Consider the following 17,260-nt stretch of genomic DNA (forward strand, 5'->3'; position numbering starts at 1 on the left):
AATAGGTAGATGTGATCCTTGCCAAAGAGAAAGACAGAGCAAGTGACCCTAACAAACAAGAGGAAAGACAGAGTTAGTGGGAACCATGAAGTGTTATTGGGAGGGGTTAATATCTAGACATCTGCCCACAAGAAACTAGACTGAGACTGCTAATTTATTTTATGTCCATCTCTGACCAACTATGCAATGAGTGATGAATTTGAACAAATACATTACAGATGAAAGACTCTGCACCCTCCTTGCTAATCCCCTGAGTCATCCAATCCTGTATAAACCTATTCTTTAGGTAAAACCCTTCTTAAGAGAAGGATCACTGGCCAGATATGAGAGATTACGTGTTGAATTTGTCAAGATTATTCTGTTGACCTTTGATGGCAGTACTTAAAATGTTAAATTAGTATGGTCTTCAGCTGGAAAACAGCTTTATGAGCAATAGGTAAATGTATCCATGAGGAATAGATGAGGCTTTTCTTAGTTGTAGTTGCAATTGCCAGTAATGTTAAACTGACAGAGTGTTGCAGAATCAAAAGGACAACAAATTAATCCACTAATTTTAATGGATTCCCATTAACCTACATTCTTATATCCTGGCTACATTTAGTGCACGGTTTCTTTAGACAATGTCAAAGGAGGCTCTTATGAATGCACTGAGGTGCTGCTTAAGACTTTTATAATTGAGTGGGTGCCATAGGTGACCAATTTTTCCAGAGGCATTCTTTTTAAACAACTTTTAATTTCTGTTGCTGGGAACTGGATGGCTTAAGAATTTGTAATGAAATAAAGACTCTTTCACTTCTAAATCACCACCCAGCCCCGATCAGTGGTGAATGAAATTGTTGTTACATATCTGGTATCTATTTGATAGCGCACCTGAAATTAGTTTGGCCTTCTCTGTGTAGTTCCCAGACGACACATTTGTCCATCCCAAAAATCTCAACCACAACTGGCACTAATCAAGTACCCTGTCTTGTAATCTCAGCAAAGTGTCCAATGACTTTGAGGGCCAAATCCAAAGACAATTGAAACCAATGGAAGGATTATCCTTAAATTCAACAGGTTTTGTTTCAGGCCATGAATGTGTGTGAAGACTGAACTCTCCTATCATTCATAAAGATCGTCCTTTCAAGTCAGGTTATAGGCACTCTTGGCCTGATTCATCAGTGGCTTGCACCTTTTGTAGTTATTTAAATCAGTGCAAAGTGAGGGTAAATTGCTACCAAATCTGAACTGAAACATTTCATGCCCACTTTGCACTATTGTAAAATAACTACACAAGGCACAGGGCAATGGCAAATCAACCTTACTGTCAAGTTTTATGGGGAAGCCTGTGCCATTAATCAGGCATTACCTGCTAATCAGGAACCTTTCATTATGATTAATTTGCTTATTTATTCTAAAAAATCCCCTCTTTCTAGCAGTTTCATATAGTTCTTTACTTATTAAAGGACAAAATGAAATGTCAGGAAATTTCAAAAACTTCTTGTGACATTTCTCTAAAAGAACGCTATAAAAATAAGCCTAAGAATTTCCCTACATTGCTGTGATATGTAAAGCACAGGGATGAAAATGTGGGCCCACTGAAATCACCCAAGTACAAAGTTTAAGCAATCCATGTGTAAGTTTGCACTATTGCTTATTCATTGTCAGTGATATTATTCAATTTCATGCGCATTAAGTTACTCATTAATCAAATAATTAGATGCATTATCACCACTCTATTTCCCCAGGTTATAAAAATAAGCCTTATTAAATACATCTCACGCACATCCCCTCAATGTTAAATGTTCTTATTATAATATAGAATGAGAGAACCATACTGTGTAAATCCAGAATACAGTAACTCCACCGACTTAAATCAAGCTATTTTAGATTTACACTGGTGGATTTGAGTAACTCGACTGCAATCCATGGAGTTTACCCTTCCCTAAATATGCACTTAGCTATAATTGAGTGTAGAATTTGGCTCCAAATGTACATATGTTTAGAGAGAATGCTATATTCTATAAAATACTCCAATTAGAAAATAACTCTTGTATGTAATTATTCCACTTTGTGCCATCATACACATTGCTAAGACTTCAAACAAATAACTGTCCTCTTACGTAAGTGACCCAAGTGTCACTATAACCTGCTGACCAATGCGTGGTACATGTTTCCCTGTGTGCTTGATCCACAGAGGATGAATGTTGTACAGTCACCAGTTACAGTGTCTGGCTCTTTAACCCAAGTTATGGAGGCTAATGCTCTTAGTTCTGGAAGTCTCACGAGTGTCAGCAAAGATGGTAGTTGACACAACATAAAGGATTTTTTCAAATTACGTATGTATAGCCTCATATCTCAAATTATAATTTAGCCTCTAAGGATCTGCCCAATCTCTCCCTGACTCTGTGTCTGCTGGATGTGTCTGTGTCTGCTGTGTCCTCAATGCACCCAGCATGCACAGCCACAGCAGGTGCTCACTTTTCCAGTGAGGTACTATTCACACAGACACAGCCATCTAATGCTGTCTTATATTGCTTCCTAAACCTGCTCCATTCAAATGATATATGGCATTAAGGTACTTGTGAAAGACATGGTGAGATGCACTGAGCATGCTCAGTTTTCACTGATGGCTTAAAACCAGGGATAGGATTTTGCCCAGCTGACTGATCTAATTTAGCTAGAGGAACCATTTTAAAGGAGCCATGTGACCAGAAAAAGAAGTCTTCCTGGTTAACTGTCTCTTTAAGTTCAGTGAGAGAGAAGGGGATCATGGATCTGAACATCTCTTCCCTGTGCTCCCAAGCCCAGATAGTGATCTAGAAGAAAAGAGCCACACTTAATCATGGGAATTCCTCCAATACAGGGGCGGCTCTATGTTTTTTGCTGCCCCAAGCACGGCAATCAGGTGGCCTGCGGGTGGATTTGGCGGCGTGGGACCGGCGGACCTCCTGCAGGCATGCCGCCAAAGGCTGCCTGACTGCTGTCCTCATGGCATCCGGCAGGCCACCCTCTGCGGCTTGCTGCCCCAGGCACGCACTTGCTGTGCTGGTGCCTGGAGCTGCCCCTGCTCCAATAGGAGTGGGAGTAGCGCCAAAGATACTTAAGTTGTGCCATTGTGCGTGGGCCGAGGGATCTGCTGGCGCTGCTTCCTGCAGCCCCCATTGGCCTTGAGCGGCGAACCGCAGCCAGTGGGAGCCGCGATCGGCCGAACCTGCGGACGCGGCAAGTAAACAAATTGGCCTGGCCCGCCAGGGGGCTTACCCTGGCAAGCCACGTGACAAAGGTTGACGATCCCTGGTGTAGACAATTCCTACAGCAAAAGAAAGGGGGGGTTTCTGCCAATGTTGTTGTTCCACCTCTCAGAGAGGCTGTAACTAGGTTAGCAGAAAAATTCTTTCATCGACCTACTTGAGTCTACACTGAGGTTTAGGTCAACCTAATTCTGGTGCTCAGGTTGCAGAATTGTTCACAACCCTGAGGGACATAGCTAGGTCAGTCTAATTTTTAAGTGTATACCAGGTCTTAGACAAGTGGGACCAGGCTTCCACCTACCAACCAGTGACTGGGGGATGAGTACTGAAATGGTAGAGTTTTTAATCTTAAAAATAATGAAAAGGCCTGAGTTCCATTCTCCTTCTCTCCCAACCTCCTTTCCTACTAGAGCCATACCAGGGGTGGGGGTTGAAGTAATGCCTGCAGGCTGTTCTCCCCTCTCACACCTACTCCCCCAAGAAGATGTGTCCTAGGATAGTGAGCAGCATTAAGGAGAAGCTGTGGAGCTCATTTTATATGATCTCCCATTCTGCTATGCACAGAGCAGGATTTTGTCCTTGCACCATGCAACAACCAGGCTTCTGAGTTGGCTGATGGGCTGTGAAGCTGCCATGCTATATGTGGCTTACTGGGTCCTGTGCAATCATGAAGTCTGGATAAATTGTGAGCTGGTTAAGGCCCCTAATACTTAGAGATACTTTAGCCAAGAAAGGTTCTTTAAAATGTCATACATTACTTATTTTAATGAAATATCTTTTCATATTTATCATAGTAGTTAGAGTGCTTACTACTGTGGCACACAGTTTTAGCATTTCTATAAGAACTGAATTAGTTATTTTGCTGCTATGACCACCACGTAGCTGAAGTGACTCTAGAAATCTTCATAAAACATTTTCTGGGTATCCAAAATCTTATTAAAAATACAAGCACATTCCATAAACAATGTAATAACAAAAAAAGTGTGGGAAAAGAGAGCATTTAAAATGAGTACCTACAAAATCAGTCAGAGTTTGTCTAGCAGTAAAATCTACATCACTATGCTTAAGTCAAAAGAGTAAATTGCAAGTTAATGTTAAAGACTTAACCTTAGCAGGTAAGGCATGACACACAAAAAGAGGCTATTATACCATGTATATCTAACCTCTTGCATATCTCAGGACACAGAACTTTCCCAAAATTATTCCTGCTATATTTAACTTTAGAAGAGTTGGCCAGTAAGTAGGGTTGGTCAAAAAATAAAATTCTGAAAAAATTCAAAATTTGTAAGTTGTTTCCATTTCTCTGGGTTCAAAATTAAACCCAATTTTTATATTTTAAACACATTTTCTCAAATGTTGACATTATTTTAGTAAGTGAAAATTTTTATAACTCTTTCAATAACTTTTTTGATTAAAATGTCTAATTTTTTTAAAAAGTCAACCATTAAAAAAAAGGATGATTTTTTATTAATTAACCTTTTTGTTTAAAAATTTCACTCAATTCTATTAAGGAATACTGAGCTCTTTAGTATTTATATATCTACAAAATCAAACTTTCCTTACCCAAACACAGTCCTCTTTTCATAAAGCCCAGTGCATACTTTTAATTTATTTTACATAGACATTAAAGATTTCATGTTTCTTTTAGTCAAATAATTTACCTGGATGTCCCTGGCCAAAATTGCAACTCCCTCAATATTATGTCAGTCTTTGTGAACTTTGCCAAAACCACATGGAGTTTAGAATCACCCTGGGAACATAGCCATGGTAGAAGAATTTGTAAACCTGCTCAAGTTCAGGAAGATTACACACTCTGTTAGCAGAATTTATAGAATCTTTGTCAGCAGAGTCACACAGGGCTTGCATGTTTGTATACTTCATCAGCCAAATCACTGGTTTAAAGAGAATTAGACCGAGATTTTCAAAGGAGGTTAGGTGCTATTGGAAAATGCCACACTATAGACGCAGATGGTGCGCTGTGTTTAGTTTGTAAGTTCTATCAGTTCAAAATTTAAGAAAACATGAAACTGTGGAGCACATAAGCTCAGTCAACTGAATTGCTTGGTTCAAGATGATCCCAAAATCTGTTGACGAAGTTGGTAAAATCTGTAAGCACCATCAGCCAAATTGCTCCAGTTCCAGGAGGTTACAAACTCTTTTGGAGGAGTATTAGAGATAAATATTATGTTGTCTTGTAGTTCATTGACTAACATTAATCATCTTTCCTCCACATCTAGAATTACAACAAAGTATCATCTTCTCATCAGAAGAAAATATAATGCTCTGTATAGGGGGACTGACCCTTCAGAGTTCCAGTTGGAAATTATATCTAGTCAGCAGCTCTCTCTCCCTCTTTTGCTCTGGAGAAAATTCCAAGCAGCTACAGAAAAGGTGCAGGCCACTAGCAGGGGTTAAAGAGTTACAGTTGTTTTCCACTCTTCTTAGACTTTGGGTCCGAGAAGGGACAGCTGTGATTCTGACCAGTCAGTCAGAACAGCTAGACCTTGTTAGGCTAGTGAGGGACTATAAAAAGGCTCTTCAAAGCAGGTACCATATTAAAAAAAATGAGCCCCAGGGATCAGACTACTCAGAGGGGAATGGGTGTCAGAGTTTGTTTGAATTAATTTATTGATTTTCCTATTTGTTTATAGTGTGATTGCTAACTATACAAGGGAGAAGTATGCCTCAACTATATTTTATTTGAGTCATAAAATAAGCTAAAGGTATTTAGTCCACTCTAGGAAAGGGAATTCTGTTTTTTGTTTGTTTGTTTGTTTTTTAAAGGGAGTGTGGGGTAAATAAACTACCCCTTCCTGCATGGAGCCTCAGTTTGTACTTACTTATCCAATGGGCCTAGCTGTACTATATATTCACACATTTCTGCACTTACATGTTTTAAGGGCTTTATTTCTGATGTATCTATTCAGTTAAAGGCCATTTCCAGCCATAAAACAACCTGTGATTCAGTCAGACTCCTGATCCTGCACTCAGAACCATGCAGGAGCACCATGCACCTGTCTGGGGACTCAATGTAGTCAACAGCCACCACTTTGCAGCATAGCTGCAATGGTGGTAGGGGAGACAAATGCTTGTCTTCTTATGTTCAGGCTGGCTGGGGAAGGAAAGTTAATTTCAAAGGAACAGAGCTCTGTTCCATAGGTGCCACTCCCAATAGAGAGAGAAAAGGTCCATCTGTGACAGGGAGAATCCACTCTCTTGGGGACATGGAGCCCTTGATACTGGGTGGCACACACAGGTCTCTGACATGGGGGAGAGGAGAGAGACTTCTCAGAGCCTCAGGGAGGGACAGGATACAGGCCTACCATTGTGGGGACACGGACACACACACACGTGTCTGTATTTTTGCTTTATAAAAACTTTCTTATGTACAAGCTCTTTCATTACATTGGTCAGTGGATGCAAACATGGGCTTTAAACGTATATTGCAGCATACTGGGGAGGAGGTGAAGGGGCTGAGTGTCTAGTCAAGTAGCTCTTTGTCCACCCAATATTTGGGTCAAAATTCATCCGCTGCATTGCAGTAGCAGAGCCTTGGTTTGTACATAGATGAATTTAATGTGACATGTTATGATGATGATGATGTTTTTAAATATTGTTTGAAAGACTGGTGATTCATAATTCATGTGCCCCCTGTAGCCCATTACCCTTTTAACAACACCCTACCTTAGGGTGACCAGATGTCCCGATTTTATAGGGACAGTCCCGATTTTTGGGTCTTTTTCTTATATAGGCTCCTATTACCCCCCACCGCCTGTCCCGATTTTTCACACTTGCTGTCTGGTCACCCTACCCTACCTCCACCTCTCCATCATCCATCCACAAATATCCAGGCATCTTCCAGTATGAGCTACCAAGTCTCAACTGTCTTATTGTAAGGATAATAAAAAGCTAAAACATTGTAGATATTGGGATTACTCCCATAGTGAGTTACGTGATTTTTGGCTTTGGTTTCTGCTCTTATGGGAAATCTTATATGCCTTAAATGAGATTTATATATTTCCTATAAAATTCTATGGCACGGTTTAAATATCTCTAGAGGGAAGATATTGTTCTCTATTAAGTTTTATAGGTTTTCAGAATAATTTCTGTAAGACTTGTTTAATTTATTCATTTCATCCCTATAAAGTTAAATAGGACTTTCCAATAAGGCTACTGAGAATATCAAACACCATGCTTTAGGTACAGATCTACCCTGCAGCATAAGTTGACAACCTGAATATAGATCCCCATCTCTGCTTCAACTGCCTTTTGATGGGAGGAAGTCTCAATGTTTTGCTGCTGCTTCTTTCATCTGCATTTCATAACAAGACTGTCTCATAACCACCATTCATTCTTTCTTCTTCTACAAAAGCTTCAAAATCCACTTCTTATTTTGTCATCACAGCCAAAACTTTGGTTCACACCATGGTTATCTCTCCTTTGACTACAGTAGCCACATCCTCTCTGACCTCTGATCGTTTCCCTCTCCAATCCATTCAACATGCTGTGCTGCTTCCTTCCCCAAAGCTCTGACCCAAGGCACAGCCCTACTCAGTTCCCTGTTTCTTTCCACAGTCCACTTCAGGCTCTTTGTCTTCACTTTAAATTCTTTGCAGAGCATCTTTCCTATCACTTGTCTCCCCCCTGCACTCTATGCCACTTTAGCCCACCGTAGTGCACCCTTTGGCTCCTCTTGTTTTTTTGACTCAGTGGTTATTTTTTCATAAACAATTTACTATGCTTGAAGTACTCCCCACCTCCACCAGTGAGCCAGGTAACTTTAGTCCCTTCCTTCATGTCCCTTGGGACTGACTTCATTTGTTTAGCCTTCCACTGCAAAGCTCATTCCTTTGCCATATGTTCCTGCTCTTCAGAACTACCAACCTGTGTGCCAAAAAATAAATCATATTGCATGACTTCCTGGAGCTCCTCTTCAGGTTTGCAGCTTCATTATGTCTGATGTAAGCTCCCAACCTGTAAGCCAATGTGCACGGCCTGTGTGGTGCCTCACTGAAGTCACTGTGTGTCTGCATGGGCACAGGGGTCTGCCCGAGCTGATCAGTTTTCAGGACTGGGATCTTAGGCCCCATTGGTGCCTAAGATTTACACACCTACTTCACTTTATGCACTGAGTAGTCCCTTTGAAGTAAACGCACTACATAAATTTAAGCAGGTGCATATATCTTTAAGGCAATGGGGCTTTAGATTGTAATCTCCTTGGGACAGGAATCTTTAGTGTTTATTCCTGTTTGTATCTGTGGTGCTGTAGAAATACCTAGATTTTTTTTTAAATTTATTGTTATGTACTATGGTGCCATTTTCTTTGCCTCTTCTCCAGCTCAGAGCTGAAATTTGGCAAGTTGGAGCCAGTGGGCCAAATTCTACCCCCTTACAGTGGTGCAAATCCAGAGTTGTTATGTTGTCTTCAGTGGAATTACTGCAGACTCATCCCGGTGTAACTCAGTTTAATTTGACCCAATAGGTTTTATGGCGAGAATGACTTGATTTGAGCAAGTCAATGTGCATTTGGAAAATGATCCTTACATTTAGACATAAGGTTAAAAAAATTGAAACAGGACATATTAAAAAAAATGAAACATTCCTTTCACGCCAGCAGAATCCAAAGTTGTAACTACAATTGCAAATCATCTTCACGGGTACAACCCAAATTCTCATCAGAAACATAGCACTGCACGGCTCTGAAGTGCTGTAAAACTCAACTGAGCTCATATGAGTTGCTCTGTACCAACTGTCTCTGATAACAGATCTACAGCTTAATCCACATGAATGCAGTTTTATTGTTTCCCAGCAAATGAAAACCAAATGGCATTATATCTTTGAGAATGAGAAATGAGCATTATTGGTGGGTTTTTTTCCTCTTACCTGTTTAAGGATTTCTGCTGCTGTTTCATGTGAGCAATCAAATATCACATAGAACTCCTTGCCTTTCTTCATCTCCTTGAGTAAAGGCCTGGCATCTTTATTCCCAGAGGGCAACTGACGGATTTTGATTTTAATGTTATATCTAGAAGGGGCTTTGATGAGCTCTTGCAGGCGAATTAGACCTAGAAAATGACAACCAATCATACAGTTGACTGTTCTGTGAAATGAGTATTTATTGCCACTTACTCAATCTCTTATCATTCCCAATATATTTCAAGCTGCCACCTATCTAAAGGTTAAGCTATTAACTTTTCATTTGTCATCTTTCTTGCTGGTGTGGTTTATGCAGCTGTTTACCCTTTGTGGCATATTTACTTTGGAAAAATAAACACTACAAATAGGTTTGAATTTTTCTAAGATGTAATTTCTTTCTCCCCAGCCTCTAATCATAAACATCACTGTTAAACAAAGCAAACCTGGAACTGTGTAAACCTCTTGTAAATGTTCCTTTATAACTTCAAAAGTGAGCAAATAATAAAACAAGTTCTGGCAATAAGCATATCCACCATAGTTCACTTACAATCCAGTAGATTAGGATGAGTGGCATTTACCAATATTTATTTATTATTTATAGGCATTTCGGTGGTGCTTATCACTCTAGTGCCAGAGTACCTTGCAATACCTTTGAAGTAGGAAATTATCATTCATTATATTTTTTGGAGAAAGTGAGGCATAGTGAAGTTAAGTGTCTTGTATAACATCACACAGGAAGAGTGATGCAGTGAGTATCTCCTGACACCCAGTTCTGTGCCTTAATCACAAAACCATCCTGCTTCTCATGCTATTAGACACACCTAGCTTGATTTCCAGTGGCTTAAAAACTCAGATCTTTTGATTTAGGACCAGACCTTCAGTTGGGTGTAAATCTGTACAGTTTAAGTGAAGCCAGCAGGACTATGCTGATTCACCACAGTTGAGGATCTGGCCCCAACTATCTAAATACAGTACGCTGCTTACTAATAGGGCTGTCAAGTGATTAAAAAAAATTAATCATGATTAATCATGCTGTTAAACAATAATAGAATACCACTTATTGAAATATTTTAGGATATTTTCTACATTTTCAAATATATTGATTTCAATTACAACACAGAATACAAAGTGTACAGAGCTAACTTTATATTTATTTTTATTACAAATATTTGCATTGTAAAAAAAAAGTTCAGTTCATTTAATACAAGTACTGTAGTGCTATCTCTTCATCATAAAAGTTGAACTTACAAATGTAGAATTATGTACAAAAATGCATTTGAAAAAAAACTATGCAAAACTTTAGAGCCTAGAAATCCACTCAGTGCTACTTCTTGTTCAGCCAATTGCTCAGAAAAGTAAGATTGTTTACATTTGCAGGAGATAATGCTGCCTGCTTCTTGTTTACGTCACCTGAAAGTGAGAACAGGGATTCGCATGGCACTGTTGTAGCCGGCGTCGCAAGATATTTACCTGGCAGATGCACTAAAGATTCATATGTCCTTTCATGTTTCAGCCACCATTCCAGAGGACATGGGTCCATGTTGATAACAGGTTCTGCTCGAAAACAGTCCAAAGCAGAGCGGACCGACACGTGTTCATTTTTATTAACTGAGTCAGATGCTACCAGCAGAAGGTTGATTTTCTTTTTTGGTGGTTTGAGTTCTGCAGTTTCTGCATCAGAGTGTTGCTCTTTTAAGACTTCTGAAAGCATGCTCCACACCTCATCCCTCTCAGATTTTGGAAGGCACTTCAGATTTTTAAACCTTGGGTCGAGTACTGTAGCTATCTTTAGAAATCTCACCTTGGTATCTTCTTTGCGTTTTGTTAAATTTGTAGTGAAAGTGTTTTTAACATGAGCATGTATCTGGCATGTAAATACCTTGCAACACCGGCTACAAAAGTGCCATGCAAACGCCTTTTCTCACTTTCAGGTGACATTGTAAATAAGAAGTGGGCAGCATTATCTCCTGTAAATGTAAACAAACTTGTTTGTCTTAACAATTTGCTGAACAACAAGTTGGACTGAGTAGGCTTGTAGGCTGTAAAGTTTTACATTGTTTTGTTTTTGAGTTCAGTTTTGTAAAAAAAAATCTACATTTGTAAGTTGCATTTTAACAATAAAGAGATTGCACTACAATATTTGTATTTTTCAATTTATCTCATACTATTTCTTCTGCTTATCATTTTTACAGTGCAGATATTTGTAATCAAAAATAATATAAAGTACACTTTGCATTTTGTGTTGTAAGTGAAATCAATATATTTAAAAATGTAGAAAAACATCCAAAAATATATAATGAATTTCAAGTGGTATTCTATTGTTTAACAGTGCGATTAAAACTGTGATTAATCACAATTAATTTTTTTGAGTTAATCATGTGAGTTAACTGCGATTAATCAACAGCCCTAATTACTAACCATCTAGCTCAGTAGAGGTCCCTGCTCTTCAAAGAACTCTTGAAGAGTTTTTTAAGTGTGTCATTGTTTTCTCTTTCTAATTATGCATGAACCTAAATTTCCCACAAAAACCGTATGATGTACTTCTGCTGAGTGAAAGTAAAAGGGATCCGTGAGAGGGTGAGCTCTCCACACTGGCCCTCAGGGCTGGTAGTTGGGGCATGGGAGAGGGTTTGGGGTGTGGGCTCTGGAAGGGAGTTTGGGTGTGGAAGAGGGCTCAAGGCTGGGGGCACAGAAGGGGGGTGTGGGGTACGGGCTTTGGGAGGGGGCTCAGGGCTGGGGGTGTGGGCTGCGGGCTGCGCTTACCTCGGGTGGCTCCCTGCAAGCGGCGGCATATTTCTCCAGCTCCTAGGGAGAAGTGCAGCCACGCGGCTCTGCACGCTGCCTCTGTCCGCAAGTACCATCCCCACGGCTCCCATTGGCTGGCCACTCGGGGCAGGGGTAGCGTGTGGAGCCCCCATAGCTACTCCTTTGCCTAGGAGCTGAGGGAGATGCCGCTGCTTCCGGGGAGCTGCATGGAGCCATGTAGGGAGCCTGCCAGCCCCGGCCAACCAGACTTTTAATGGCCCGGTCAGTGGTGCTGACCGGAGCCGCCAGGGTACCTTTTCAACCAGGTGTTCCAAGTGAAAAACGGACACCTGGCAACCCTAAATGTAACTGAAGCTGATGCTAGACCCACTTACCACAGGGTTTACACTGCACTGTGTTGATGGGAGACCCTCTCCTGCCGACTTTCCTTATGCTTTTCGGGGAGGTGGCATACACAAATCAGTGGGAGAGCGCTCTCCCATTGACATAGCGTGTCTTAACCAGACCCGCTAAATCAACAGCAGTGCCAATTTAGCCGGCAGTGTAGACATGCCCTGAGTGACCTAGCTGGAGGGCTAAGTCACAAAGGAGACACGGAGGGTCTGGGAGTGACAGTGGAACTGCAGACCAGAAGGAGAGACAGCATAGTTGTATGCAAACCATGGCAGGGGCTATCTACTTCAGAAGCTAATCCTCAGAGCAACCAGGAGAAGGCACCAGACCAGTGGTGAGTGGTGAACCTAGGATTGACACCTTTCCAATTGTGGGTAACCAGACCCCAGAGGACCCACATCTGAGGTTCTGTCTCAGCTTCGCCTCTTCCCTCTTGACCCACCACCAGATAAAATAATCTCAGACATCAGGGCTTGTCAAATGACACCCAGACACACAAGCTGAAACCTGAGTTATCTGGGTGAAAACGGGATGGGGGGCAACCCTAAGTCTCGGTGACAGAATAAACAGAATAAAAGCAAGAGATACCTACTAAGAAAAGCTAACGAATAGTAATTATGAAAATGAACCCCTCAGTGGCCAGTGTGAGGTGTATTTTATCTTGTAACAAAGGGGTAGCCGTGTTAGTCTGGCTCTGTAAAAAGTAACAAAGAGTCCCGTGGCACCTTATAGACTAACAGACGTATTGGAGCATGAGCTTTCGTGGGTGAATACCCTTGTGTTTGAACCTACTTGGCTGAATAATCCTCTAGTATAAGCGCTGTACTAATACAAGGCAAACTACAAGATAAAGCATTATTTTGTCCTCTGATGTTAACTGATGATAGCAACATTGCATGGTGTTGGCTTTCACTCAAGAACTCACTCTTACATTGGAACAAATGCCTTTTTCCCTGTTGTAGTGGTTCTGTGCTTTTCGGGTGTGTGTGTGTGGGGGGAGTTTAAGCATCAACAGTCAATATAACCATTATGAGTATTCAAATGGAAATCATTGTACACACGGTCAGAGACCACAGGCTGGCTTCCAGACAGGCTTCTAGATTCATTGTTATAAGAATAGAGCTCAGGCTTCTGAAACTTACCAACAAGCAGGGGAGTTTATGTAATTTGGCTGTAAACTTGTAGTTTGGCTGTCTCAAGAGTTCAAGTATTTTATTGCAAACTGTGATGCTTCAGCCACTGGGACCAAAATGATTTTAACAAAGAAAAATAGAGATTCATAAAAAAATCATTTCTGGTGCATCATACTAACAATAATATCCAAGCTCAATTATTGCTTTGTTTAAATGTGTTCTGTAGGAACAGGAATTATAATACAGTTATAGGTGAACTGTGGGAGCAAGAATGGGATTTGCTGGAGAAAATGACTCCATATTGCAGGGGTGAAGGAAAACAGCCCAGCTCCCTCAGAATGTACGGTGGGAAATATAGGGTCCTACTGATGTCTGTGGTCTTTCTAATGTAAAAGCAAAGTAAAAACCAGAACAAAAATGTATTTCATCCCTGACCTCCCCCACCCAGGTTTCTAGGAGCAGTAGCTAAGTATTCTGGGCCAACTGAAAGGACAAGGTGCAGCTGCAGGGGAACAAAGAAATTGAAGAAGCACTTATATCTGAAAGCAGCTACTATTTTAAGAACAGCTAAAACTCCACAAACAGTGACTGGAAGTAATCAATAGCAAAGAGAAATATCTTTAGAAAGAAAAGTGTGTGAGAGAAGTTACACTTTCTCCCTCCACCTCAAAACCTAGGACATCATCAAATTGTGATGGTATTCAATTCTTAACTTCAAAAATTGAAGTGTATTAGCTGGGCAAATGCAGCACTTAGAATTTCAGGCTCTGTCACTTTGGTGGTAATAGCTCAAAAGCTCAATCTGCATTTTGAAAATGTTAACAAATTAGCAATCCAGGCTGGTGGTGTTGGTGAAATGGAGACAGGGTCTGTGGTTCTATACCATATAAGAAATGATGGGTAAGGTGGGGGTAGGTGATGAATAGTGAAGGAAAAAAAGGTGAAATATGGTATATGCCTGATGTGGAGTCAGTGGAAGGATGCAAAGAGGGGGTAATATCATAGTCAAAGCAATTATCCAGAAAAATGATTTTTGCAGCAACATTTTGAATGGATTTAGGTAGGAAAGATATCGCTTGATAAGACCAGACAAGAAGAGGTTGCAGTAGTCAAGATATGAAATAATGAGGACCAAGAGGAGAATTTTAGCTATGTGGATGAAGAAAGTCCATATCTTAAAGATATTTTGTGTAATTCCTAGGGATGGAAATTATATTGTGAATAGTTGCATTCTTAATTTCTTTCATGGATTCATATAGTCATTTATCAGAACACTTGAGTAGTATTTTTTACCCCATGGCTATTTGAAATATAGTAGAACCTTTACTAAAAACTGGAGGAATTAACACAAAATAGGGTATTAATTCAAAAGTCAGCACAAATACTTCAGGAGTGTTGAGGAAGGAGGCTCTGTATCTTGCTCCTAAAATTCAATGAGAAGTTTGAGAGATGTTGATTGATGAACTCTGGAATTTGGCATTCGATTCATAAGATGGTGTTTGTATGTGTCTAGTTGACTAAAAGGACTAACTGATTTTTTTTTAAAATTAAAATTGTATTAGAATGTGAAAGAAGCAGATGCTATGCTGTAGTTACTGCTGAAGAGGCACTGTTTTTATAAACCATTGGAGTGCATAATTTTCTGAATAAATCACCTCTTGGTTGAAATTTCACACACTTGTTCTTTGACCACCTGGTTTATGGTTGTTTGAACACAGGAAAATTATCTAATTAGATTTAAACAGTAAAAAAAGAGAGAGAAAAGAGGAGATAAAGCTCATATAAAAACCTTTAGGCACCCTGACAATTAATTAATCTTAGAGCAATATAACAATGATCCCCCAGGAGAACTAGAAAATCATAGTGAGAGAAGGCAAACTCAACCCACTAGCAGCATATAAATTAGTAAATGGTAGCAATTTGATGGTATGTATCATGGTGTGGGTCTTCTTTCATTTACCTCGACCTCCAAAAATATTGAGTTATTTGACCTCAATCTTTTTCTAAATCAGATTTGTTTAAAAATTTCAAACATACTATAGCCTTATTCTTTATTGAGGAAATATGCGCTGATATTTTTTAAAAGAAAAAATAGAAGTAACAAAATAGTCTTTTATAAATATATGGGTGCTAATAAGGCAAATGCATGTTACAGTAGAGGTCTACTATAGACCACCAAATCAATAGGAGGAGTAGGTGAATGTGAGGTATTTCTAGAACAAATAACAGAACAAAAGAGCTGGTAGTAATGGGGGACTTTAACTACCTAGAGATCAACTATCCAGGCATCTGTTTGAAAAGTAAGTTGGCAAAACACAAAGTGTCTAAGTTCTTGGATGGTATGGGGGACAGCTTCTTGTTTCAGAAGGTGGAGGAAGTAGCTGGGGGAGAGCCATTTTAGACTTGATTCTGACTAACGGGGAAGAATTGGTTGCAAATCTGAAGACTGAAGGCAATTTGGGTGAAAGTGATCATGAAATGATAAAGGAAGGAGTGTGATCAACAGAGTAAAGGTAGTGGACTTCAAAAAAACAGATTTTCAAAACTGTATAAAACTGATAGGTAAGGTCCCATGGAAAGAAAATCTAGGGGAATAAGAGTTCAGGAGAGCTAGCAGTTTCTGAGAGACAATATTGCCAGCAGAACAGGAAACTATCCCGATGCAAAGGAAAGCTAGGAAGAAAAGTAAGAAGACAATATGACTCCATCAAGAGCTCTTTAATTACCTGAAAATCAAAAAGGAATGGTACAGAAAGTGGAAACATGGATAAATTGCTAAGGATGAGTACCAAATAATGACACAATCACGTAGGAACAAAATCAGAAAGGCTAAGACGCAAAATGAATTATACCTAATAGGGGAGATAAAAAGCATTATGAAGAGGTTCTTTAAATATATTAGGAACAAAAGAAAGATGAAGAAAAGTGCAGATCCACTACTTAGCAGGGAAGGAGAGCTGATAACAGAGGACATCAAAAATACTGAGCTGTTTAAATCCTATTTTCCTTCCTTCTTTACTAAAAAGATTAATAGTGACCAGATAATAAGGGGGGAAGGAATGCAAGCTGGAATAGGGAAAGAACAGATAGATATAAGTCAGCATGGCCTGATAAAATTCATCTTAAGGTACTTAAGGAACTAGCTGAAGCAATCTTAGAATTATTATCTTTGGGGAACTCCTAAAAGATGGATGAGGTCCCAGAGGACAGGTGAAGGGCAAACATAGAAACTTTCTTGAAAAAAGAGGACCTGGGGAATTATAGATCAGTCAGCCTAACTTCAATACCTGGAAAGATACTGGAAACAATATTATTAAACAATCACTTTGTAAATATCTGGAGGATAATAGGGTTATAAAGAATAGCCAACATGGATTTGTCAAGAACAAATCATTCCAGACTGACTTAATTTCCTCAGGGTGACTGGCCTACGGGATGGGGGGAAGCTGTAGATATATCTTGATTTTAGAAAGGCTTTTGACACAATCCTACATGACGTTCTCATAAGCAAACTAAGGAACTGCAAGTCTAGATGAAATGACTACAAGATAGGTACATAACTGGTTGAAAGACCATACTCAAAGAATAGTTATCAATGGTTTGCTGTCAAACTGGAAGGGCATATCTAGTGGGGTCCCAGAGAGGTCTGTCCTGGGTCCAGTACTATTAAATATTTTCATTAATAACTCATAAAATGGAGTGGAGAGTATGACTATAAAATTTGCAAATGACACCAAACTCGGAGGGATTACTAGTGCTTTCAAATTCAAAATAACCTTGAGAAATTAGAGAACTGGTGTGAATTCAATAAGATGAAAT

The 17,260-nt window shown here is 39.8% G+C and overlaps 1 protein-coding gene across 2 annotated transcripts in view; it reads right to left on the reverse strand.

The window, feature by feature from the left end:
• GRIK1 (glutamate ionotropic receptor kainate type subunit 1) overlaps window positions 1-17,260 on the reverse strand; it is a 240,982-nt gene that overhangs the window by 104,325 nt on the left and 119,397 nt on the right. For both annotated transcript variants that reach the window (XM_045002299.1, XM_045002298.1), the window contains exon 4: window positions 9,117-9,298. In XM_045002299.1, coding sequence (XP_044858234.1) covers window positions 9,117-9,298 — 182 coding nt within the window. The remainder of the gene's footprint in view (window positions 1-9,116; window positions 9,299-17,260) is intronic.

The sequence above is a fragment of the Mauremys mutica genome, chromosome 1 (assembly GCF_020497125.1).
Source record: "Mauremys mutica isolate MM-2020 ecotype Southern chromosome 1, ASM2049712v1, whole genome shotgun sequence".
Classification (NCBI taxonomy): domain Eukaryota; kingdom Metazoa; phylum Chordata; order Testudines; family Geoemydidae; genus Mauremys; species Mauremys mutica.